We start from the raw sequence: 22,952 nt of genomic DNA on the forward strand, positions 1-22,952 counted from the left end.
GTTATTATGTAGGTTTTAAAAAGTGTTTTGAAATGGTTGAGAGTCTGGGCAGCTCTTATGTATAAAGGTAAATTGTTCCAAATATTAGGAGCTGCTACTGAAAAGCCTCTGTTGCTTCTGCTTTTAAGCCTGGATCTAAGAATGTCTGAGAGCAGCTGGTTTGTAGACCTCAGTGCTCTGGTAGGATTGCAGGGTTTCAATAGTTCTGTGATGATGTTTTGTGAAATATTTCGAAGCACTTATCTAACTATGTTCCCTTTCAGTCGATTCACTCGGTACAACACGTATAATATGGGATATCACGTCCCCATGTGTCCTGGCACCTGTATTTACACCTTTGAGGCATATGACCTGTGATGACATGTGCACATGCTCCCTTCCCTTGTTAAAGCTGTCTCACTCATTTTCTGTCACTAAGAGCCACCCTTGTTCCCTGGTGAAGGAATGGAGGGTGCACCCTGTGGGGTGATTCCAGGTATGGGATCTTCTTTTCTTCAGGGTCAACACTTACTGCCTTATATTGGTGCTGGAGGCCCTTTGTGGGCCATTTTGAACCCACTAGATCTGTGGATATGAGGTTTATTTCATACAAGACTGCATTGCTTCTTGCTTTGGCTTGTGTAAAGGAAGTGGGTGACCTTATATTAAATTTTTATCTATATGGTACCAAATCACCTTCATGACTTATTTGTACACCCCTTATGCATACAGTTCTCTTCTGAGGGTCTCAGGGTTGTATTGCACCCAAATGGCACATATTTACCAAAAGGTTATTTCTGCAGCTTGTACCTTTATGTAATTTGAGCTTCTGAGGTGGCATTCTCTGGGTCTGGTGTGTTTGTGCTACATACCTATATTGACTGCGCTCAGGATGTGTGCTTATGTGACCAGTCGCTCTCTGTTTTGCTATCCAGCTAGAAGTAGAGCTCTGTCTAAACAAAGGCTCTCCCACTTGTTAATGGAAGCTATCTCCCTAGTAGGGCACCAAATGTCTCTCTTTGCCTCAGGGAGTAGGAACACATTCCACCAGTGGAATGGCAACTTCATGGGCGCTTTTTAAAGGGTTCCCTGTGAGTGTGCTATTTGTACTGCAGCTAGCTTATCATCACCACACACTTGTTTGGTTTTATTGTTGGGATGTTACAGCCCATTCAGTGGTTTATTCTGTCCTTTCTGCTGGTTCTACCATGTGGTGCTGGTCTGATTCCATGTATATATGTCCCATGCTATATGTGTTGCACCACGTTAATCGACTGAAAGGAGACCAACAGTTGTGCCTATAACTTTGGTTCCCTGAAGGAGTTTGGCACGGTGATGAGCAGCTATCAAACTGAGGAATGACTGATGACGGGGGTATATGTGTAGGCAGGGCCACATACGTTATTGCAAGTCATCTGCCTTAAAGGCATGAATATGTTCAGCCAGAACATGCAGGGGTGTGATATTCCATACTATGTAGGGTTGCCAACCGTCCCTTAAAATACGGAATCGTCCCGTATTTCGAAACAAAAGTACACGTCCCGTATTGAGCTAATAAGGGACGCACTTTGTCCCGTAATACAGTGAGAATCAAAAGTAGTCTATAACTTTTAATGGAATTAACGCTTTGTTTGAAAACATAATTCCCAGCCCCTCTCCTGCTTTGTGACCAATGAGCTGACAGCACACTTACGAGTATGACAATTCAGATTACCACTCATCTCATTGGTCGAGGAAAGGTCGCTTACGGAGAAAATACCGGAAGACAACAAATGACCACAACAAGAAGCATGGCCAACAGGGAAACAAACGCAGACACTGCGGTGCAAGTCTCGGACGACAGTAAACCTAAAGCTGGGCAGACACTGTGCAATTTTTTTCAGTCACGTTATTCAGCTCCTGCTCAAACTGCACGATTGACTCGCAGTTGGTAGGTCACGATGCAGGTCTCACACTATACCGCCCGATGCTCTGATGCGACCTGAGTGCTCACACTGTGCCTCCATAAAATGAAGGTTATAACAGAAAATCTGTCGCGCTCTCTCTCTCCGTCTTACACTCACACAGACACACCACCACCATCAACTTTGCTAAATTGCTAATGAAAAACATTGATCGGGCAGCTGTGACTGAGCAGCAATGTAAATCCAACTATTTTCACGGTTGTTGTGGTCGTGATAATTTTGTGATGCCACATCGAAAAGGCTCGGATGAGCTTTCCAAAGTTCTACAAGTTGTGCCTCCATCGCTTGTGTCCAGATCACAGGCTGCACAGCCGTGCTGCTCCATCTTTTACACCAACGTTTACGTGTTTGCGCGCGAGCAGTGTGAGCGGCTGTGGTGAGACCCTCACGAGCGATTGATGATCGGGAGCTGGTCGTGAGGTGTTAATCACTTCTCGTTACCCCACGTATACTACACGATGCACGATGAAGGCCAAAATCGGCTCAAAATGGGCCTAAAACTGCACAGTGTAAGCCCAGCATTAGAGCAGCAATGTTTGTTCCCCTCAGAGAAAGGGAAGAATGGGAAAAGGAAAACACCTGGCTGGAAAAAGTTAATATGGGCATGTGCAGTGAATATCAGCGCTATGTGGCCAGAAGTGTGATAATATAATTTATTTTGTGTAATAAACAACTGCAAGAATAGATGATTACAACAAATAGATGACTAATACATAAAAGTAATACATAGATGAATAATGATGATGAGTTAAGATGCGTAATCATGGGAGCAAGTGGGTTTACAAACAGGAGCAGCTGATTAGCATTAGAAAAGCTGAAATAATACCTCAACTGAAGCCAATTGTACTAAATGCACTAAATGTGCACTGTTACAAGAATGTTTTTCTTTCTATTGTTTTCTATTATTTTAAGTTAAGCAGGACAGAGTTCTTTTAAAGAAAGATTTACTTATATTCTCAAAAGTTAAGCATGACAGGCTTCTGTTTAAGAAGGAGACCTGTTTTATCGTGTTAATGTTGTCATTTTGAGCTAAAAATAAATGGCTAAATGATCATTTGTTTCACATGTGTTCATATCACAAAGAATACACATCTACTTAAATCAAATTCAAGTCAAATGGTTAAAAAAATAATTTCACACACAAAAAAAGAGCTAGAAAATTCACCACACTGGGAAGGGTGAAGACAATTGGGTCGCCCGGCCCTGGCCACGAGGTGTCCCTTATTTATTTTTCAGGGAGTTGGCAACCCTAATACTATGTGTTGTACCTTCATCTCCTTTGATGAACAGAAGATATAACTGTTCATTTGCTTTGTCTGTAACTGTACTTAGACCCTTTCTAAGATGTCTTTGCTCCAGATTTAGTGAGTGAAATATTTATTAATATGAATTAGCAGGCCTCATTGTCAATAGATATACCATGCTAGCAAAGCTAAACATTCAATAATGACTTAGCATTCCACCCTCTCAGCCAACTCCCCCCCCCCCCCCCAAAAAAAACCCCCCCCCCAAAACACAAAAATGCTAAAAATACGACTTTCAACCTGAAGTTAACAAAGAGGCGACACTTTGGTGATAAATTCCAACTTCAGTATAGTCAGTGTTTTCGCTAATTAGCAAATGCTAATCTGCTAGCACGACAAGCTAAAATAGCTAATAGTTATTGGATATGATCGCTTTTTAACCTTTAATCTCTAACTATAGTCTTTTCACTTGCAATAACACACTGGATACTACATGTCATTATGTGTTTGAACGAGTTAAAGTATAAAAAGTGTCTGCAAGAGCCAGATATCCAGCAAACTCATGTCCAAACAGAATGGGTCTTTATTCAGGAAGTGAAAGAAAGAAAAAGAGATTGTAATCAACACCCCATTTAAATACAAAAACAAAAATAAAAATAAACATGATATTCATTTTGCATATCAAAGAACCATTCAGTAATAATTACAATCCAAACATCTCATAAACGACTTTTGTGAAGCTATACACACAAACTCTGATTTAGAAATTAGTCACTTTAACAATAAAATTACAAATATTTAGCTTTAAAAATAATTAAACTCAAAATAATATTTTAGCAATTAGCATCTTTAAATTATATATAGTGTTTTTCACATAAAAATACAAAATAATACCAATGACATTTAAATATGAAAAATTATTCCAAGAACCTGCTACTATCAAATAAAATAAAATGTGGGAAAAAACAAGATGAAAAGAAATAGAAATATGCATGAAAAAGTCTCTCCTTTTGTTAGCAAAACACTATCCAAAATAACTACAATCATTTACATCAGTACAAAGATATCTGGATTTAAAAATACTTGCAATGAAAAAACGGGGTATCTTTTTCTGACAGTAAAAAATGACACTGTGGATCAGAAATTTGCAAAATATGCAATGAAAAAAATAAATCTGCATTAAAAAGGTTTACACTGTAGTTCTTACTTTTATACAAACATTAGAAACAGTATTGCACATCACAACACAGATTCGAGGTTAGTCAGCCTTTCAAAATGTGTTATATTCAAGTTTCAGAGCATCTACGAGGACAGGCAGCTGGGGCCTCGATGCAACAGGGGAGAATCTCAAGTGTCTTCCCAGAATATAATAAAACCTTCATGTTTCCTTCCATTAAATCAAACGTGTCATGTGTATCAAAATAAGAATCAGCTGTATATCAAAAACTTTGATGTTACTAATGATGTGATTCTTTGTCAACCAAAGCTTTTGGACATAATTAGGGGTAAATAAAATCGAAATATCAGTCCTATTTAAATAGAAAAATACAATCAAAATCAACTCATTTTTTCGTCTACAAAAATAGTGAAATAAATATGATTTTTACAAAAGCAAGGACACATACAGAACCAAGTAACAGTGTTTAACATAGAAAATAGAAGCTCACAAAAACAGCACGAGTCAAGTGTTACAGGTGACGATATTCAAACATTATCAGACGCCATGAGAACCAAAGCCACGAGGAGGAAGAGGGGCCAGAGCGGGAGCCCAGTCTTTAGCTTTCACCTCCCATCAGGTTGCAGGCCGCGACGCCTTTCCGACTCCCGCTCCTCGTAACACCCGGACCATTTTAGAATATATTAGAAAACATTTGCTTTTTGCTCTACTCACACAAAGCATAGCTAACTTAAGACCACTGCTCCACGCTACACTTTAAATAAGTCATTATGGGGAAAAAATATGATAAATTCTACCTATAAATAGGTGAAAACTTTCATAATTCGCTTCTAAACACAAGGGGTGAAGGAGACGGAAAACGAGCAGGGATACAGAAAAGTAGTGCATAATGTATATTATATATTAAAAAAAAAAAACAAAAAAACATATTGAAGGGCCAGTGATGAGTAAATTGTTCACACAAACAATTTCAATTACACAACTCAACTAGTCTCAGTTCCATTAAGGTTTTGTAACAGTACACAGTTGACGCCTGAACACTGATACCGAGGAGCACACACACAGGGGCATGAGACACTAAAACCACGACAACACGAGAGCGACACACTTGTACAGTACCAAACAGACGGCTGGGCGACCGTCCTCACAAAAAAGATTGTCCCTAAAGAGTTTTTCAAGGGTCGAGGAGGAAATTAAACAAACAATAAAAAGAAAAAGATCATCTTTAGCGAAGACCACGCGTCACTGTCTTCATCGTGGACAAGTGTGGTGAGGAGATGTGGAGATGCTTCATCTTCCGGTAACTGCGTCAGTGTTTCCTTGGATTTATGGAGCTGCAGCCACACAGCATGGAAGCCTGACTGTTACATTACAAAATAAGCAGTTTAGTGTGTTTGAACAATGCTCAATAACACGGAGCACGCCAAACTGACAAAGTCTTTCATTTGCGTCTGGTCTGCTGGTGAAGCTACACCAGATTAGCCTTTGGAACCACACAAAGATATGGATAGGAAGAGTGAAGGTGGAGTCATTCTTCTCTACGAAATCTGTTGATAGCTAAACTAGAGCCTCAGTCTACACTAACAACAGTCACACAGCACATGGACGACACACAAACACAAACCACTGAACACCACTCTGCTTCTCAATGGCATTTTTTTGTTGTTTTTTTTTTGCTATACAAGCCACCACGTGACAACGTGATGGCATCCACTAAGTCTACAGTAGAACCAATATCACTTTTTGTATTGTTAGTATGTAAACAGATCAAACAACAGAGAAACATCAAAGCATGCAAGTTTAAATATGTTTTTTTAACTCATTTATCTTAGTCTGATTTTTTTTCCCCTCTTAGGCATTTGTACTTGATGATCATGCTACTCATTATAGAATTGTTACGTCTTGTCTGCATTTATTATTTCAGTGGTTTGTTTTTTCCTGACATATATCCAGCATGCTATTTGTGTAGCTAAGCCTATTGTCATTATATGCACTCTTAAATCTTTCTATGGCAATGGGGGCCAGAAGTGTTCGAGTGCATACTGCATTTCGTTTTACATGATTCAGGTTTATAAATGGCATTAAATATAATACCTACACATCTATTCATATATATGTATATATAGCAGCAAAGCTTCTGAAATAGCTCGGTCAGTATAAATGTTGAATACAGTTGCAGAAAAGCAGATTTTGTATTTTGAGGTATCACTCTACGGGTCAGTATGAGCGCAAAAATAACCCTAGTGTCTTCTTTTTTTTACATTTCAATAAACTCTCTAACAAGAAGAAAGAGCCCATGGCAAAGTTAAAAACAAACAAACAACGGTTTGCTTTGTGGCAGAAAATGTGTCAATTTTAAGCTTCCTATATTTTTTTCTACCTTTGGTTAATGACCCGGGGCAGGCGTCAACATTATAGAATCGAGGTTTTCCCAGAAACAAGTGTGCACTGAACGCACCGTGGGGTGGCTAGCAGCAGACAGACAGACAAGCTGCCCCCATGCAAAAACATTCCCGTATCTACGTTAAATCTCACATACAAAAATAATGATAATAAAAAAAGCTACAAAAATCAATCTCTTTTTTTGTTTTTTAAATCTCCTCTTAGAAAAGATGAAAGTACCACAAAAGAGTTGTAGAGTTGTCAGAGCCTGAGATGTGCGGGGGGTTTTGGTGAAAAACTGAGGCTTGTGGTGTTTGGCTGCTACAAAAGATATATAGATATATAGTATATACTGTATAGTGTTATGTACTTGATTATACTGATAGCTTAGGAAGCAGGAGAGGCTGAGCGATGCTCTTTTTCCTGTTAGCCAGTGTTTAATTTCCCTATTTCCCTTTCCCCTAACTGTGTTACCATGAAATTGGGGGTCGCAATCTCTAATTCCAGCGGAAGTGAATCTGGCGAGGGCGGTCGGCGCCTTCTTTAACCAGAGGCTTGTGAAACTCCCGTCCGGCACGGGAGTGGATGTTAGCCCAGCAGAACTCGCAGTAGTACTGAAGACAGGTGACGTTAGCACAGAAAAAAGGAGCAAATTTCCCTCCACAACGAGCACCCTGGCACTCATCACAGAGCTGATCATCCAGGACGTAGGGCTTCACCTCCACCTGCACATTAACGAGACATAATGTCAGCTGTAACGAAGGAAACAAGCTTAACGAAGCACAGGCAGAGAGAAAACCTTATTTAACCAGCCCTAACAAGCGTTTGCTTATCATAACAACAAGCCCCTTCTTCTCTGTAGGGATGCTGATAACACACAAAAAGATGCAAATACACACACACTTGCACGCGCGAATGGCATAAATTACACATCACCATGACAACTATGTCATATACCATGAATCCTACTGATTCCTAAAGTCTGAAAAGTTTAATTTACGGTAATAAAATATCTCGAAGCCTTTTATTTGTGATCGTTAGTAAAATTTTGAGATTCTGCTTATAAATAAAATATTTAGTGAAATATGTATCATACTGTAGATTCCTACCATCTTTTGTTCCTTTATGGAATTAGTATGTTATCTTATGTTCTTGCATACAATGTCACAACCCACAAATGTGCAACATTAAAGCTAGAGAAGTTTGGCTGATTATGTCTACATTGTAACAAGTGGGAAAACCTGTTTATTTCTCCTAAACGGTGCTACATTTCTAAGTAACATACATTTGAGGGTGGGGCAGCAGCGTTGAGAATGTGGGTTGTGCCCATGAAAAACTTGCTAAATCTTCTCTGCCAATGCCAAACACCTTAATCTACTGAAGTTCGATTGGTTTCATTTATTTGAGTGAATGATTGCTGATTGTAGAATGGGTTGGTGTTTCCACATGCTACAGGGGCCTCTGTTTGTTAAATTAGCACATTTTTAAATTGCCAACATGTTTTATTTCTTTAGTTTTTAATCATCCAATCCAATAAATGAGAAGAAACAAGAGCCAGTAGCAGAAAAAACTGTTTGCCATTGACAGATGCAAAATACCAGCAACATTGAACAGTGAAACAAAGTGCTTCACTGACCACTACACTGAGCACAGAGGTTTCTATAAACCAAATGACCACATTCCTTTGATAGTGTGCTGCTTTTCTTGAGGTTTCAAAAAGTGTTACATTTAATTACAAAAAAAATTCTGAAACCCTGATATACACTAAAAAGTCGAAGACGGGGGAAATATTAATGAAAGGAGGGTGGTCATACCCTCTTATCAATGTCAGCATGCTGCAGCTGGACGAATCTCGCGCTGATGGCAGCGATGTAACTCTGTTGGTTTGAGAAAGCCACTCGTCCTGCCCCCTTTGGGTATTTGAGCTCTGGATCTGTATCAATTCCTGCGTAGCACACTCCACCATAGAGGCGATCCATAATCATGGCCAACTCGACTAGTAAAAAAATGAACAGAGGACAAAAAGATGAATTTAAATATGTGAAAAAACAGATACAAGATGTGGATTTGAGAACAGAAGAGAAGCTATCAGAAGCTTATTTTTAGTCCAAGTTATCATTGCACGCATAGCTTGAATTCATCTCTATTGAGATGCAATACTAGTCGTAGAGAAACAAGTTGGCTATATTTACTTGCTCTCAGAGGACGAGGGACGCCGCCCACAAAGATGGTCTTGCGGGGATCAAGAGGCTGAGATCCATCCATCACAAAATCGCTGTCGCTCAGGTTCCAAGGACGAATTTGCACCTGGTGTCAAAGTCTAACAAGATTAGATCACCTTTCCCCCCTATAGGAAAATTGTGCCCATGTAGCTTCTTTTCACAGCGAGCTGGTACTGCTGTGCCACAGAGTATATTTAAAGATGGATATTGCTATATTTTCTGCTGCTTTAACCACATGTGCCTGCAATCAAATCAGTCCCTCGCTCTGGCTGTTAGACACAATGAAGTCATTTTAAGGTACTTCCATGTTGGCATCACTATTCAGACACAAAAGCTACACCCATCTTTTAAATTATTATTATTTAAGTGTTTAAAGATTTAAAAGCAATTTTTGAAAAACTCACAGGTTTGTCCTTGATGGTGGGGCTGGAGACACACAGGTAAAGCTTCCCATCCTCCTCCATACAGGCTTCAATCAGAGCCTGCACCGAGCTCTCTTCCTGGAACAGCAGGAATGCATAGCCTAGGAAACGTATATAAAAAGCTTCAGTGTACATGCATATAAGAACAAGAGAGGGTATAACAAAGGTGCTCACCTTGGTTTGTCACTATTCAAATGACATTCACTTATTTGCATCATATCATAATACCGTGCAGGCTCAATGTAAATACTGGTAACCAGCCATAAATAGGTGAGCTTGATGCTTTTGCTAATACCTTTAGGCGGAAAGTAGGATTTACTCTCTGCTTTGTGTGGCCAGTCCACCACAAGGTGACCAAAGCGGCGGAAGCTTGAGGTTATTTCATCTAAGGGAATTTGACATGTGACACGTGAGTAGGGAGATAAATCATAGAATTTTTTTTTTTAAAGGACTGGCAGTACAACACAATCATGAAATCATTTCTTTACTCACCTTCGTCTATGTCAGGAGGCAAACCTCCCACAAACACCTTACGAGAGAAGCGCTCGATGCGTTCCCCGTTTTGGTGAGGGTAACAGTTGGGAGAGCCAAGGACTCCTGGGACACCCTGGTTGCCATGGCCATCATCAAGGAGATTGTCATCAATAGGGAAGAGAGAGGAGCGGCCTGGTGGACAAAAAAAGGCAGGCAAGGCTACAGCAAATGTCAAGCATGCTATTAAACATTCACAAGCAGAAACCCTCACGAACATGTTTCCAATCCCAGTCACATTTCCTCTCCTTGAGGCAATGTTACATCTCTGCTATGACAGGGACGTACTGAGATGAGAGGCTTTCTATAAAATAATGTTTCTGCTTTTATTGCACTTTATTGCTGAGTGGATGTGAGGCCAAGCACCAGCTTAAAGTGAGGATTATGTACAATTTGTTTTTTTACAGATCCGAGACTGGGACACGCAATCATGTGTGCTCCACCCAGAGCAGCGTGGCAGATAAAGCGTGTGTGGAAAGGCAGGCCGAGTGGAGCGAAGCTGTTAACATAATGGCTAAGCACTATGGAGTCCCAAAGTGTTCAAATATATACCAGACGACACAAGTTATTTTAAAAGAATAAATAATGAATTAAGTTATTCATTATATAGCAAATATAAATGAAATGAGGGGATTTCTTTATCACATTCTTTGCATTATATTAGATAAAATGTGAATTATTGGACCAAAGTCTTTAGCCAGCAAAGGAAAGCAATCAAATTAATCTGATTCAACTAGCAGCTGCTTCTGTCAGAGCATAAGGACAGACGCAGCTTACAAGCCAAAAAAGTGAAGCCATCACAGAAGTGGCTTAAAAGAGGATTCTTTTTATGAGCCACCAGGGGGCGACTCGTGGTTGCAAAATCAAAAAACAACAAACAAAAAAAACAACAATCCTCACTTCCCTTTATTTGTGGTCTCAGTAGAACACTTTCCTGCAGGATTTATGGGCTCAGCTGCTAGTTTAAGGTCATACTGAAGAAAATATCAAGACCTTATTGTAAATTACATATTGATTATTCAGGATAATAATTTATCATTGACAAGTCGTTACCCTGTTAGCTTGCCATTTCACAGTCGAGCACATCTGGTTCAGAAACACCAAGATGTAGATGGTTAAAATACTGAGCTCGGAGGTCCATAACAGAACTTCTCAAACAAACAGGTGGTGTCGGGGTTTTGGAATAAAATCACTGTTATTATGAACATGAATGATATAATAATATTTTAGAAGATTAGTATATTTTAATAATTTATTATTTTTAGAAACCAATGGGATGTTTCTACAGGGTTTTGGACTTCTGCAGAAAATAAGCTCTGTGGGAAATAAAGGTTCTCTTTAAAGGTTTGCGCGGCTCCTCGTTATAGGTGCCGAGTGATTTCAAGATAATCTTCACATATTCAATCCATTTTCACAGTTTTTTTTAAGTGTGGATACATTTGGCAGAAGTAAAAACACATATTTTGAGGTATAAATAAGCTGCACCCTAGCAGCATGACTTCAGCCTGACTATCACTAACCTCCTTTGTTTGCTACCAAAACTTGAGATACAGTTTCAAAATTCACAAGTGGGGAACAAAACGTGAAAATATCTAAAGTTTGTGTAAAACACAGACCTTATTTTAAGCACACAGTCAAAAATCTATACAAAGTGCTACATGCTAACCTATTTTATTTATACTTTGGGTTTCCATAGAGCAGAGGCTATAAACACCACCAAACATGAAACCCTAAACTTAATGTATGTCTGGATACTGAAACAACACATTTTTCTTTGTATATTTTTTTAATAGTCAATCAGAAATTTGATGAGCAAAATTCTGTGTTCCCAAATTTAAAAGCAGAAAACAGTGAAGTCTAAGTCCAGACTTAAGGCCTCAGTTTGGTATCTATTTAAGCAATAACACATGCCACAAGGAAAAAGCCACAAGTAAAGAGACACGCTAGAGAAAGCTGAATTTACCTCGACGCCTCCCATAGCTCCTGGCTGCATGTAGAAAAGTACAAGAGTGCAAGTTTCAGCTATGAAACATTTCTCAGAGGGCATTTGTAACTGTAGACTTTAATCTGCTGATCCAACCCAACCAGCTTTTATTCAAGTCACCGACTAATGAGCTAAACTGAGATACTTTTAAAAAAGGACTTAAATCCTCCTGAAACCCAAAACAAAAATTATTATTTTTTCCAAACTTCCTAAATGCTGTGGCAAGGAAGCCTGAGGGGCTGCATCTGTCATATACTTGATGAAAGCAATACACAGAAAGCCCAGAAGCCTATAAATGACATTTACACAAATGTTGTTATTTTGCACAAAAAGGTTTTAAATGCGATCAAAAACCAGAAAAAGGAAAACTGTTTAAAGGCCAAAGCCCTAAATATGCTCTGGCAGGGACAAGAAATCTAATTACACACAGCAGCATAGATGGCGTTGAAAAGGGGACAAAAATTATTTTCTGATTATTGAGTCTCAGGAGGAAATGGCAACCAGAACTTATTAAAAACACTCATAATTACTCCCAAATGTTGTCTGACCCCGATTTATGTCTCGCTAATACTGTTACAAAACACGGTTTTATTTTTTTGACAACTGGATGTGTCTCCAAATGTGAAGCTAAAAAAACAAAAACACAGGGACTATTCAGGGCAACAATTATTCTAATTAACACAAGAAAATTTAATTGGAGGCAACCTGGAACAACCTTTGTCATTCAAGTACTACACAAAACGAGCACAGTAAATTTTCAGTTATACCACATAGCCACTTTAATGCCAACAAAACAGTTGAACAGCTGGTTAAAAAAACTGAACCCATTTAACGGGTACTGTCAGATACTCTGCAGCAGATGCAGCAGAGGTGACACTGCGTGGCCTTATTGCACCACAGTGAGTGCGTCTAATGAGGCTAAAGAGTAATGGTGGGAGCATCATGAGAGCTGCAGACACAGGAGGATGGTGCTAGGAGATAATTACCATTGAGCATGAGTAGGCCGTCAGCCCCGGGGTTAGGGCATCCCACACGGCCTGATGTGAGAAACAGACACACACACGCAGAAAACACACACACAAATAGGAATGAGACATAGAGCAGATGGAGAAGACAGGGCAAAGCCAATGCATGTACATGGGAATAACCACACAAAAATGCACGCACACACATAAACAGAAAAAACAACTGTCTTTTCACATGTCTAAGTTGAGCACAAACAGGAGCAAATGTTTTTTTCCCCCATAAATGACCACATACTGTTTCAGCTTTCCGACCAAACTACAGTGGAATTACTTGTTTTATTTAAGGCGATAACAACGTCCATTTAAAAAAAAACAAAACAAACATTTTAATGCAAAGACCTAGCAAGTTCTGAGCTGAACAAGACAATTTCTCCCCTTTTTTTTTTTACATTCTGCTTTGGAAACGATTGAGGAAAAAAAACACTTGTTATAGTAACCCAATTTCCCATCATATTTAGTTTTACAGTGGTTTCTCAATCGTACTAATGAATCAAAAATCACAAATACCAAATTCTAGATCACAGCATTCATTGTGAAATGTCAGATAAATTAAGTCACTAATAAGATACAAATATATTAAAAATGTGTTGCCTTATGAGAAGCTACATTTGGAGCCGTTATCCAGAATGCTGTGTTGTGTTAACCATGTCAGTGCTATAAATGGCAGAGCGGACCCCTGCAACCCCCCCTTCCATCTCACCTCTCTTAGCTGTCATATGCAGCGTGTGAAAGTGTGATCACATCTAAAATTAGAGTAGACCCCCCCAACCCCCCACGCTTTGCTGTGCACACTGGCCCGTGTCCTCTCCATCTGCTCCGGCAGGAAAAACAAGAAACTCGCCCAAGAAAGGAGGGCGCAGGTTGAGTAATAATCTTAGCCAACTGCAAATGAGAAAATCCACACAGGAAATTTTATACGTGTTTGCAAACCTCAACTGTTTGTCTTTTAACCAGTGATGAGTTTTTCTTCTTTGTAATATTTTAAAGTGAGAGTGTTTTTGGCTTGTCAGGCTGTAAAAGAGCTACGAGCAGCCGTCAGTAGGAGCTGTTATTTGACACTGCTCCTCTGATGTCCAGCAGTTGAGCACAGGAGGCCAGGACAGTGTCGATCTACGATAAATTCTCTGCTTGGTCCTGCCAAGAAGTGAGGAATAATTCAGCAGTTACACAGATCCGTTAATATATTTTTAAGGTGTAAAATACACATGTTTGACAGTTACAGATGTTTTCTGATATTAGTAAAGAAAAATGCCATGGTTTCTCTTTTTCCTGACCTCCAGCTCTGAGTCAGATCAGTGTGCTGTTCAGGTTAAGTAGGAACAGGATCAGAGCTGGAAGGTCATGTAAATGTGCAGCTGGTGGCACAAGTATTAAGCTCTCAGCACGGAGAAAATAAGCTGGTGTGTGGAAAAACAGCACAGCTCTGGGAGCAATGGGCCTGTCACTTCCCTGCACGATGTCGGGTTGCCTCCGCGAACACGATCGCCTCCCTCTGACCCCACGAACTGAGACTGAAAGGGAAAGGCCAGCTTACCTTTCATCGGATCCTGCTCAGCTCGCATGATGTCAATCAGAGAGCTCTCCAGGGAGTGCATGTTCAGACTGTCGTACATCCTGGTGCGATCCTGAAAAAATACAGGTGACATTTCTTTTTTTAATCATCCAGAGTTTGACAAAACAAACAAACGTCACGGTGCACGAATAAATCCTCACGTTTCTCACACACCTTCGGGATTTGGCTTATGAATAATAAAACCTTTGAAGCACAGGGTATTTGGCTTAACATGCGCCTCACGCTCGGATTAACATTTTTTCCGTATTTATTCACTTCAGGAGTCTAAAGGTAAGTTTACAGGCAGCCTACACAACGGATTCCCCAAGCTCTCTGGACTGCTTCCAAGATGCAGACAAAGAGAGAAAATGGAAACTAAAACCAGGAGCGGCATTTCACAATAGAGCTGAGATGGAGGTTGGGAGTTTGTCAGCAGAACAGTGAAGTTGATCATCTTATTATTCTAGCCAGAGTGCCAAGTCCACCTTATAACACACAGCACAATGACAGGCTAATGTCCCAACTCTATGATAGTTAATAGCAGCATGTCGCTTCTGTGTAAGCAACAGTAATTCAGAAAATGATCACACGGTAACTGCGCAAAATACAAAATGCTATCAAAAAATTTACAATTAAAATGCAATAGCATGCAACTTCTTGCATTTGTGTTGGTCAAGCTTCAACTTGAACTTCATTTCAGGTAAGGGGACAAAATCACAGGAAGTCAAATTTCACAAGGACGGCTGATGATAAGTGACAACTGTGCTGGTGTAACCAGAAACGGTTTCCCTGCATTGTACTAGAGTGCACTGTCATGTGAAAACGTTCAGGTAGATGTAAAAACGCAGATTAGTTTGAGATCGAGGTTCACTTTAGCGCTCTGTTTCAAGTCTGGGGAGTGGTCCAAATGAAGCAGGAGTGCTTGAGCGCTGCAGAGCTTCACAGTGAGACAATCCTGAAGGGGGCCAACTTTAAAGTGAGTGTTTTTTGCTTTTTAATAGTTTTGGAACTTTTTGACCAAACCCTTTCACTGCTGCATTATGAGAATGATTAACAGGTTCACACTGGTCTTTATGTGTCATAAACCTGCCAACTTTAGAGACGAAGGACAGCGACTTTTGCCTGCTTCCTTGCCAAAGGGGATGGGTGGCCAAATTTCAGGCTGGATGTGGGGATTTTCAGGGGATTTGTGTCTCCAGCTGGAATTGAACCAGGACCTTTTGCTTGCCAGCGGACCACTAGTTAATTTAAATTGGCTTAATTTTTTTAATATCCCTTTCCTTCACAGATTTTTTCATGTAAATATTCCAGGCTTGAAGAAATCTTGGTGATATTTCTATCATCACATCAATAGTGCACGTGTTTTTTCTTTGAAGTGCTAAACAGCAACCTGTTTACTGTTGATCATTTAGTTTGAGTAATTTTCATGACAGGCCAAGGATTCTGGAGGGTTCTGTGTTAACAAGAAGACTGATGTAATGGGTGACAATGAGCAATGGGAAACCTGACGTTGCTGGATGATCTTTTTTCTTTAGCGTCATAGTATTTTAGGGTGATCACATCAGTTAATTGCAGGAAACTTGCAGCCTTTCTTAGAGAAACAACAAGTGACTAGCCCCACTAAAGGCTAACTGAAGGCAGAGGTGCTGTTCCTTTTGTCCCCAGTTTACCTCTGTGTTATGTTAAAAACATGACACAGCAGAGATACAGTCTGTCACTGACTGCCAAACATTAAACAGAGAGGAAGGAAGGAAAAGACTTGGAATCTGAAAAATTCCAGTAGTGACACTGTTTATGGAAATTAACAATCCATGCAGTCGCGTCTGTTTCCTGGAATAGGAAGCGCTGCACTTCTTGGCACTGATAATACTAATAATTTGAGCTCATAGCAACAGTCGTACCATTTGGTGACACCATTAATAAGGTGATATCATTAGATCGGTCTGAATGAGTCACGGCCATACCCGCATTAATCTTAGAATTGATTCAGGCAAAGTCGCTCATAATCTGAAAGGTTTTGTGGATTTGATTTTATATTAATTGTGTGTTGAGGTCCTTAAAGGCACATTTAAACTTTTAATCAATTGATGCACTTTGAGTGTCCAAGCTGTGCAGTTTTTAACATTAAAATGTCTCTTACATGAAGCCTATAACTGAATGATTTTATAGAAGAATTCAACAGCAACACCGAGCTCTTTCAATGCAAGTCGCACTGGAAATGATAAACTATGACAAAGAATGATATTAAACATGGAGTTTCAGGGAACAATACTGCCTCATAAATGTTCCTAAGAACTCAGTAATATCAATTCAAAACAAGTAAAACACTGTTCAAAGTGCCTGTATCCCAGGGGGAGATTTTCTGAAGGCTTTCCTGACTATGACTCCATTTCTTTGCAGGCACGAGAATCGAAACATCAAATCACAATGCAAATTATGTTCTTTGAAAATAGCAACCAGTCTCACGGCACACGCAGACGTCTCTTTACACTTGGCAAAGATCTAGGCTTCGCAATCTTCCACATCAGGTTACTTTGCTTTTTTCTGCATTCTGTGTAAGTTTGATTGCTAACTTGAAACTCCAGGCAAGGTTTAATTCAGTGTGTGCACGGGAGGTGTGTTACTATGACGATCACAAGTGTCTGGGTCCAATTTTAAGAAAAATATAAAGTGACATATGGGGCATCACTTGAATTGTGCTGCAAGCCTTGGTTCTGAAGCATGTGCTATAAGCTATGTGTTGTACAAAAGTGATACATTCTGAGTGCAACGTGTAAAAGTTAAATGGATGACTCTGTGTGTGGTTCAATGCATTAATTAAAGATAATTATACACAAATAAACCGAGCACAAGGCACTACATAAATGTCTTCAGGGGTTATAAATCAGTTCATGTTTTTAGTTCTGGTAAAAACATTTTTCCTACACAGGAGGTAACTGTAATAAAATAATCTTCCTAAATCAGTTTTGTGAATTGGGATTTCATTTACTAACACACACAACAGACGTTCTTGTTTAAGAAATAGTGAGAAAAAGGAAAATTTTGTTAAATTAGGTAAGTCACTGTACTTAGTCATCCCACAGAGGCCCATTCTGAGCCTGGAAAAACACTGTATCAGCGACACGAAAGAGACGAAGATTAATCCAATTTTGTGAACAAATGGGAATTTTGTTTTTGGCAGGAAAATTAGAACGATGTGATTCAAATATGACTAAACGATGACCATCTGGACCCTGAAGCATTAAAAGGGGAAAGTAGATGCACTGATGATCATAGAGTCCCTCAGTTCATTTAAGTACACAAAAAAATATATCATTAATGTTAGAAACGTGACAATATTCAGAAATTAGACACATAGGCAGCATATTGTAGTGTCAATTTTCTGATGAAGATATGGGAATGGATGTGGTAATATGTTGTTTAGACATGTATAGAGAACATTTGGAATGTGCATTTACTCTTTTGATGTCATTTGCTCCACACGACCTCGTTCTTGTTTACTGTCAGTTCTGCCAAGCCAGGCTACAGATGCCTACCCAAAAGAAAATCCCACATTTTTGGTCATTGGGAGAAACACATCTACTTTTAAATATCATTTGCTCTTCGAGAGGCCTTTTGTATTACACAACAAGTCTATTTAAGAAGGTATTTAAAGAAAAGAAGGAGTGAGTTTGTTACCTAGAAAACTTAACTTTCATTAGTTTCATTGCAAGTACCAGTGAAATTGTAACTTTTCATTAGCCATATAAAGACCATAGTATAGACACTTGTCTTTCTGAATAATAGCAAAAACCTGAATATTTTATGCAAGTAAACAACTGTATTTCTGATACTTTCATTAGGTAGACCACAACTTGGAATATGACCTTTTAAAGTTTGGCAAAGGAGCAGTTTTAGTGGCAAAAGGCGTTAACTTCCTGAAAATAAAGCAGCCCAGCCGAGATCCTCAGATCTAAAAACTCTTGCTTATGTTTCTCCTGTTGATAGAAAGAATTATTATCCCCTTTTAGTTTATACCTCATCAAGTAAAGTTAAGTAAAACTATCCCTTCAGAGACCTTCATCATTTAATTTGTCTAACATCTAATTCGTGTGATTGATTTAACCTCTGTCGCCAGCTCTTTCCCACCTTTAAACCCACTGATTCTCACACTGTCAAACAAAAACCCTTCTGTTACCCCCCACACACACCAAACCAATGATCCTACAAAACCTACAAAACATACCTGCAGGGGCAACAAGGTGTTGCTGTTGCTGTCTGTGCGAAACATGTTCTCCTCTATCCAGGACTTAGGCCCCAGTGATCCGCCAGAGCGTGGGAACTTGGGAGGAGCGATGACATTGCTTGAGAAGGGCTTCTTCAGGGGTGAGACGTGACTGACTGAGCCAGGTACACCCATGCCGCTCCCTCTGCGGTGGTCCCGGCCCCAGGACATCCCCCCGGAGCCCCAGCCATTGCCTTGGTGACTACCCCAGGGAGATGGTTTCACCATGGGCTGTGCAAACATAAAGATAATATGGAGTTAAAGAGAACTGAGAGCTTTATCATGTCTGTAATACACAAATATTTTTTGTATTTACAACATCCATTTCATCCTATCTTGCCTTTCTTTCCTTTCACAGCCACAGCTTGATCTGCTCCTGTAACGGGTGGCTGGATAAGAAGATTTAGGGCTTTAAGACTAATACTAAGTATCCTGTGCGCTGCAACACCACCTCTGTAACTTACACACAGTCTCTCTCCACCTGGACCTTGGGTCCCCTCTTAAGCATCATGCATTGGATTGCATTGTGCTTAATCTCACATGTGAATCATACACAGAGGAGAAACAACTTTCTGTTTCTTCTGCACTCAATGCTTAATGTAAACTGAAAACCTTTGGACTCACTGGCAACGTCCATGTTCTAATAGTGCTGTATTTGAGGAACAGAGTTAATAATCTAAAAAAAAAAAAAAAAAAAAAAGGATAACAGAAGTGCTTTTAAGCAGAATCATAAGAGAGAGACTCAGCACTCTGAGAAAGGGAAATGGAAAAATCTATGAGCAAAGTTGAAAGAACGCTCTTTTTAAAGCTACTGTTGGGAAATCCATGTCCTGGTTGCCACTGAAATTAAAGTTAGTTTAGATGAAGCTTCCAAAAAACAAACAAACAAACAAAAAAGATCCAATAAGCACCCAGAGACATTTCAAGATGGCTGCCGAGTACCAAAACTTGCTTCTAGAAGGACATTTACATGAAAAGAGGCTGTTTTAGAGTCCTGTTAGAAATGAATGTACCAAACCTCACATACAAAAAACACGATTCACAAAATATGCATTTAGTAACTAACAAAATAGAAAAGATGCAGCATTTTCTTATGTTTTTCACTTTAAAATTGAACTTGCACGTAATGGTGGGGATCACCTTTATGCGGTTGTCTGTGTTGGTTTCATGAAAATATATTTACATAGGACTCAGAGCAAAGGGCTAAAGGTTAGTGAAACAGGAACACCACACATGCACTACAGGCACACCCAGTCACATACATACTTCCATGCACACACCCAATGTGCAAATTGCATTACGGAGAAACCTGAAGCTGAAGGCTACAAACCCCCAACTGCTGCATGACTGGACTGCTCATGTGAGCTTCTGCTGTTGCTGCATTTCCTCAGGGCATTGCAACCGACAACCATCACACCACCAAGATACTGGACGCTTTTCATTTCACCCAAATATAAGCACCCATTTACGACAACAAACCCTGCAAACCTTTGTATTCCCACTGAGTGCACCACAAGGCAGGGATGGCCCTGTGCCATGTGACCACATCCCACAGCCAGCTTCCAGGAGAGAACAACAGCTAGATTCAGTGATGCTCCCTTGTAACCCTGTTCACCCCTCCCTCTCTTTGCCTAAAGAGTAGACTTGAGCCCTTGCATAATGCATTATGCATTTGTCATTATGCATCAAGATAAAAATAGTTTATTATTCAAGGTAAAGATTATACATGAATTCACATACACACATTAATCTATAAAGGCTTTATAACTACATTGTGACAAAATATCCCCAACCCAAGGACGTGCCAGAGTCAGCTTTCACAAAACTATAGACCTAATGGATTGGCTACAGATTTGGAGAGTCTTAATATCTACATTCGCTTATGATAGTTACATTAATGGGAATAGGAGACCCGGCCATGCTCCCCAGCAGCTCACCTGATGTTGGTTGTAGTTGTTCCTCTGCTGCAGGAAGGCGCCCTGCTGGGGATGCATCTGGGGACTAACGGGGGACCTGCGACTTTGCGGCTGCTGAGGGACGTTTATCTGGGGTGAGAAAGGACCGCTGAAGCCCTGCACGTTAATCCCGGCGCACGGATTAGCTGACACCGGAGAAAAACTCTGGAAGAAGGCCGGGTTGATGGAGGAGGGGATACCTGGGTAGAAGCTGTTGTCAGAGTCCGCGTTGGGCATATGGTTAATGGCGTTCGCGTGGATGGGGTTGATGGAGTTGGGTGCGGGCGGGGGAGAGGAGCTGGTCTGAACGGACCAAGGGGTGCCGAACCCAGGGAGGGAAGGTGAAGACGAACCCGCACTGGCGCTCTGCAACTCCTGGGTGGGGAGGTTCGGGAACGCGGCGCCGAGACCTCCGGACAACATGTTGCCGGTGCTGCTGCTGCTGCCATTGCCGTTATTTATATGGTGGGCGATAGGGGAGTCCATTTGGATCTTGTTTAGGTTTACGGAAGTGGGCAATGGCGACGCGGCATCAGCTTCAGCCTCTTCCACTGGAGAGCCGCGGGGGTCAGCGGCGCTGAGTTTGGTCTTGGAGAAGGGCTGCCTCTGCGGCAGGTGACTGAAACGTCCCTGGGGTGGGGTCGGCTCTGTGGGGCTGAACTCAGTGTGCTGACCTAACTGCTGATGTATTTTTCTGCTGTGCTGAAGGTCACAGATAGACTGCGTCGGGCAGAAATGATCAGGGAAAGCTATCTTCTGCTCTACGTGGTTATAATCCGGCGTGAACGAGCTCAGCTGGCCGTCGTTGTGCCTGTCGGTTTGGTTCGGCTGCTTTCCGGGTTTGCTGACCGGGCTGCTGCTGCGGTCCGTTTCCGTGGTTGACGGGGGTAACTGTGTGGTTGTCACCCCCACAGGGTCATCCTGCATGTTTTACTGATGCGCAGCAACTGACAGAAACAGCAGGGACGAGGCGACGCTGCTGAAAGGCGAAAAGAGGGAGGAAAACCGGTAGGACGAGGCGTAGTATCCGTCCGCCGATGTAAAATACTAAATTCGACGTTTAAATAAGGCAAGAAATGCCGACGAGAATATATTTAACCAGCGTTCCTAAATGAGGTCTATTCAAAGAGTGTGTGTGAAAAGGCTGCAGACTACAGTGCTGAGAGGAGGGGGTCTGGCCTGTGCAAATAGTCAGCTCGCTCGATGCCTAATCTCTGTTTCACTCGGTGATATTATCATCTGACTAAAGACCGAGCTTTTTAGGCCTTGTACACTAGCCTAGCCTGTACGGTCCATTCCTGTCCGACCGTTCTGCCCCCTCCTCTGGTTACCGGCTGTGCTGCTGCGGCAGAGGATTAAAGATCCCCGACTCAATCGACGTCACGACCGCATCACGCCTGTGCGCCCGCCTCGAGCCCGAGCTGCAAAGAGGACCGCATTGTTTACGTCACTTTTTCATTATTCATAAAGTGCAGTAGGCCTAAAACCCTCAGCAAAAAAAGGCCACTGTAGGCTGACTGTGGCCCTAATTATGACCAATAATTTTATGACTAATACTGCCGCGTGACTAATTTGTATGGCCATGTAGCGAAGTGACCCTATAGCAACCATTGCAAACTACTAGTCAGTTATCATATTCATATTCATCGTCAACTATTCAAGAGCCAATAACCCTTTCGTATTTATATTTCACAATACATGGTGTTAATTTGAAATATTTTATTTCAACTAAAGTGACATTCAGAAGCCTAATTCAAACGCCCAGCCAGGATACATTACGCACTCTTATTGAACTGGATGTTAACGCCACTTTGGCCTCTCTATTCTGCATGTCTCCCCAATAGTGCTTTGAAAAAAGCTCAAGCATTTCCAGGGTACACGTTGTACAGTTTTCATCCGCCCGTGCCTATCAGTATTCAGTCCACAACCATCGTGCGTGCGTCTGCGCCAGCGTCACTTTACGCATGTACGCCGACAAGCTAAATATAGTTTTCTATGTCAGCGCGTGTCAGGGGAGATGAATCTTCTTCGCCTGCACTGAACTCAAAGCTGACAAGTAACCCCAACATATGATTTGCCACCAGCAGCAGCTCTATGTGGCTACTAGGTAATCTTTTTCTTTTTGGAGCGAGTGAGAGAGCGCATCCCGGGTATGCCACCAACTGACTGTGTTTTAGGACACAAGGCAGAAACAACAGAATGTTTTAGATGGTCTCTTCCCTCAGCAGCTGAGTGGTAGATGCCTTTAATT

The 22,952-nt window shown here is 40.9% G+C and overlaps 1 protein-coding gene across 4 annotated transcripts; it reads right to left on the bottom strand.

The window, feature by feature from the left end:
* Positions 1 to 3,752: 3,752 nt before the first annotated feature.
* Positions 3,753 to 22,071, bottom strand: cpeb2 (cytoplasmic polyadenylation element binding protein 2). Of its 4 annotated transcripts, XM_085447305.1 has the most exons (11): positions 20,684 to 22,071; positions 18,708 to 18,977; positions 14,465 to 14,555; positions 12,892 to 12,942; positions 11,885 to 11,908; positions 9,883 to 10,056; positions 9,686 to 9,775; positions 9,373 to 9,491; positions 8,939 to 9,053; positions 8,561 to 8,742; positions 3,753 to 7,471 (listed from the first exon to the last, which is right to left on the bottom strand). In XM_085447305.1, exons 1-11 carry the CDS (start codon positions 21,626 to 21,628, stop codon positions 7,244 to 7,246), a joined length of 2,289 nt encoding a protein of 762 aa, XP_085303431.1. In that variant the 5' UTR covers positions 21,629 to 22,071; the 3' UTR covers positions 3,753 to 7,243. The 4 variants fall into 4 exon arrangements, with proteins under 4 accessions (XP_085303431.1, XP_085303432.1, XP_085303433.1 ...); XM_085447306.1 differs by lacking the exon at positions 11,885 to 11,908; XM_085447307.1 differs by lacking the exon at positions 12,892 to 12,942 and having other exon boundaries at positions 20,684 to 22,070.
* Between the last annotated feature and the right edge of the window lie 881 nt (positions 22,072 to 22,952).

The sequence above is a fragment of the Copadichromis virginalis genome, linkage group LG23, assembly GCF_057382275.1.
Source record: "Copadichromis virginalis isolate Kocher_CV1m ecotype Utaka linkage group LG23, C_Virginalis_male_GT1.1, whole genome shotgun sequence".
Classification (NCBI taxonomy): Eukaryota; Metazoa; Chordata; class Actinopteri; order Cichliformes; family Cichlidae; genus Copadichromis; species Copadichromis virginalis.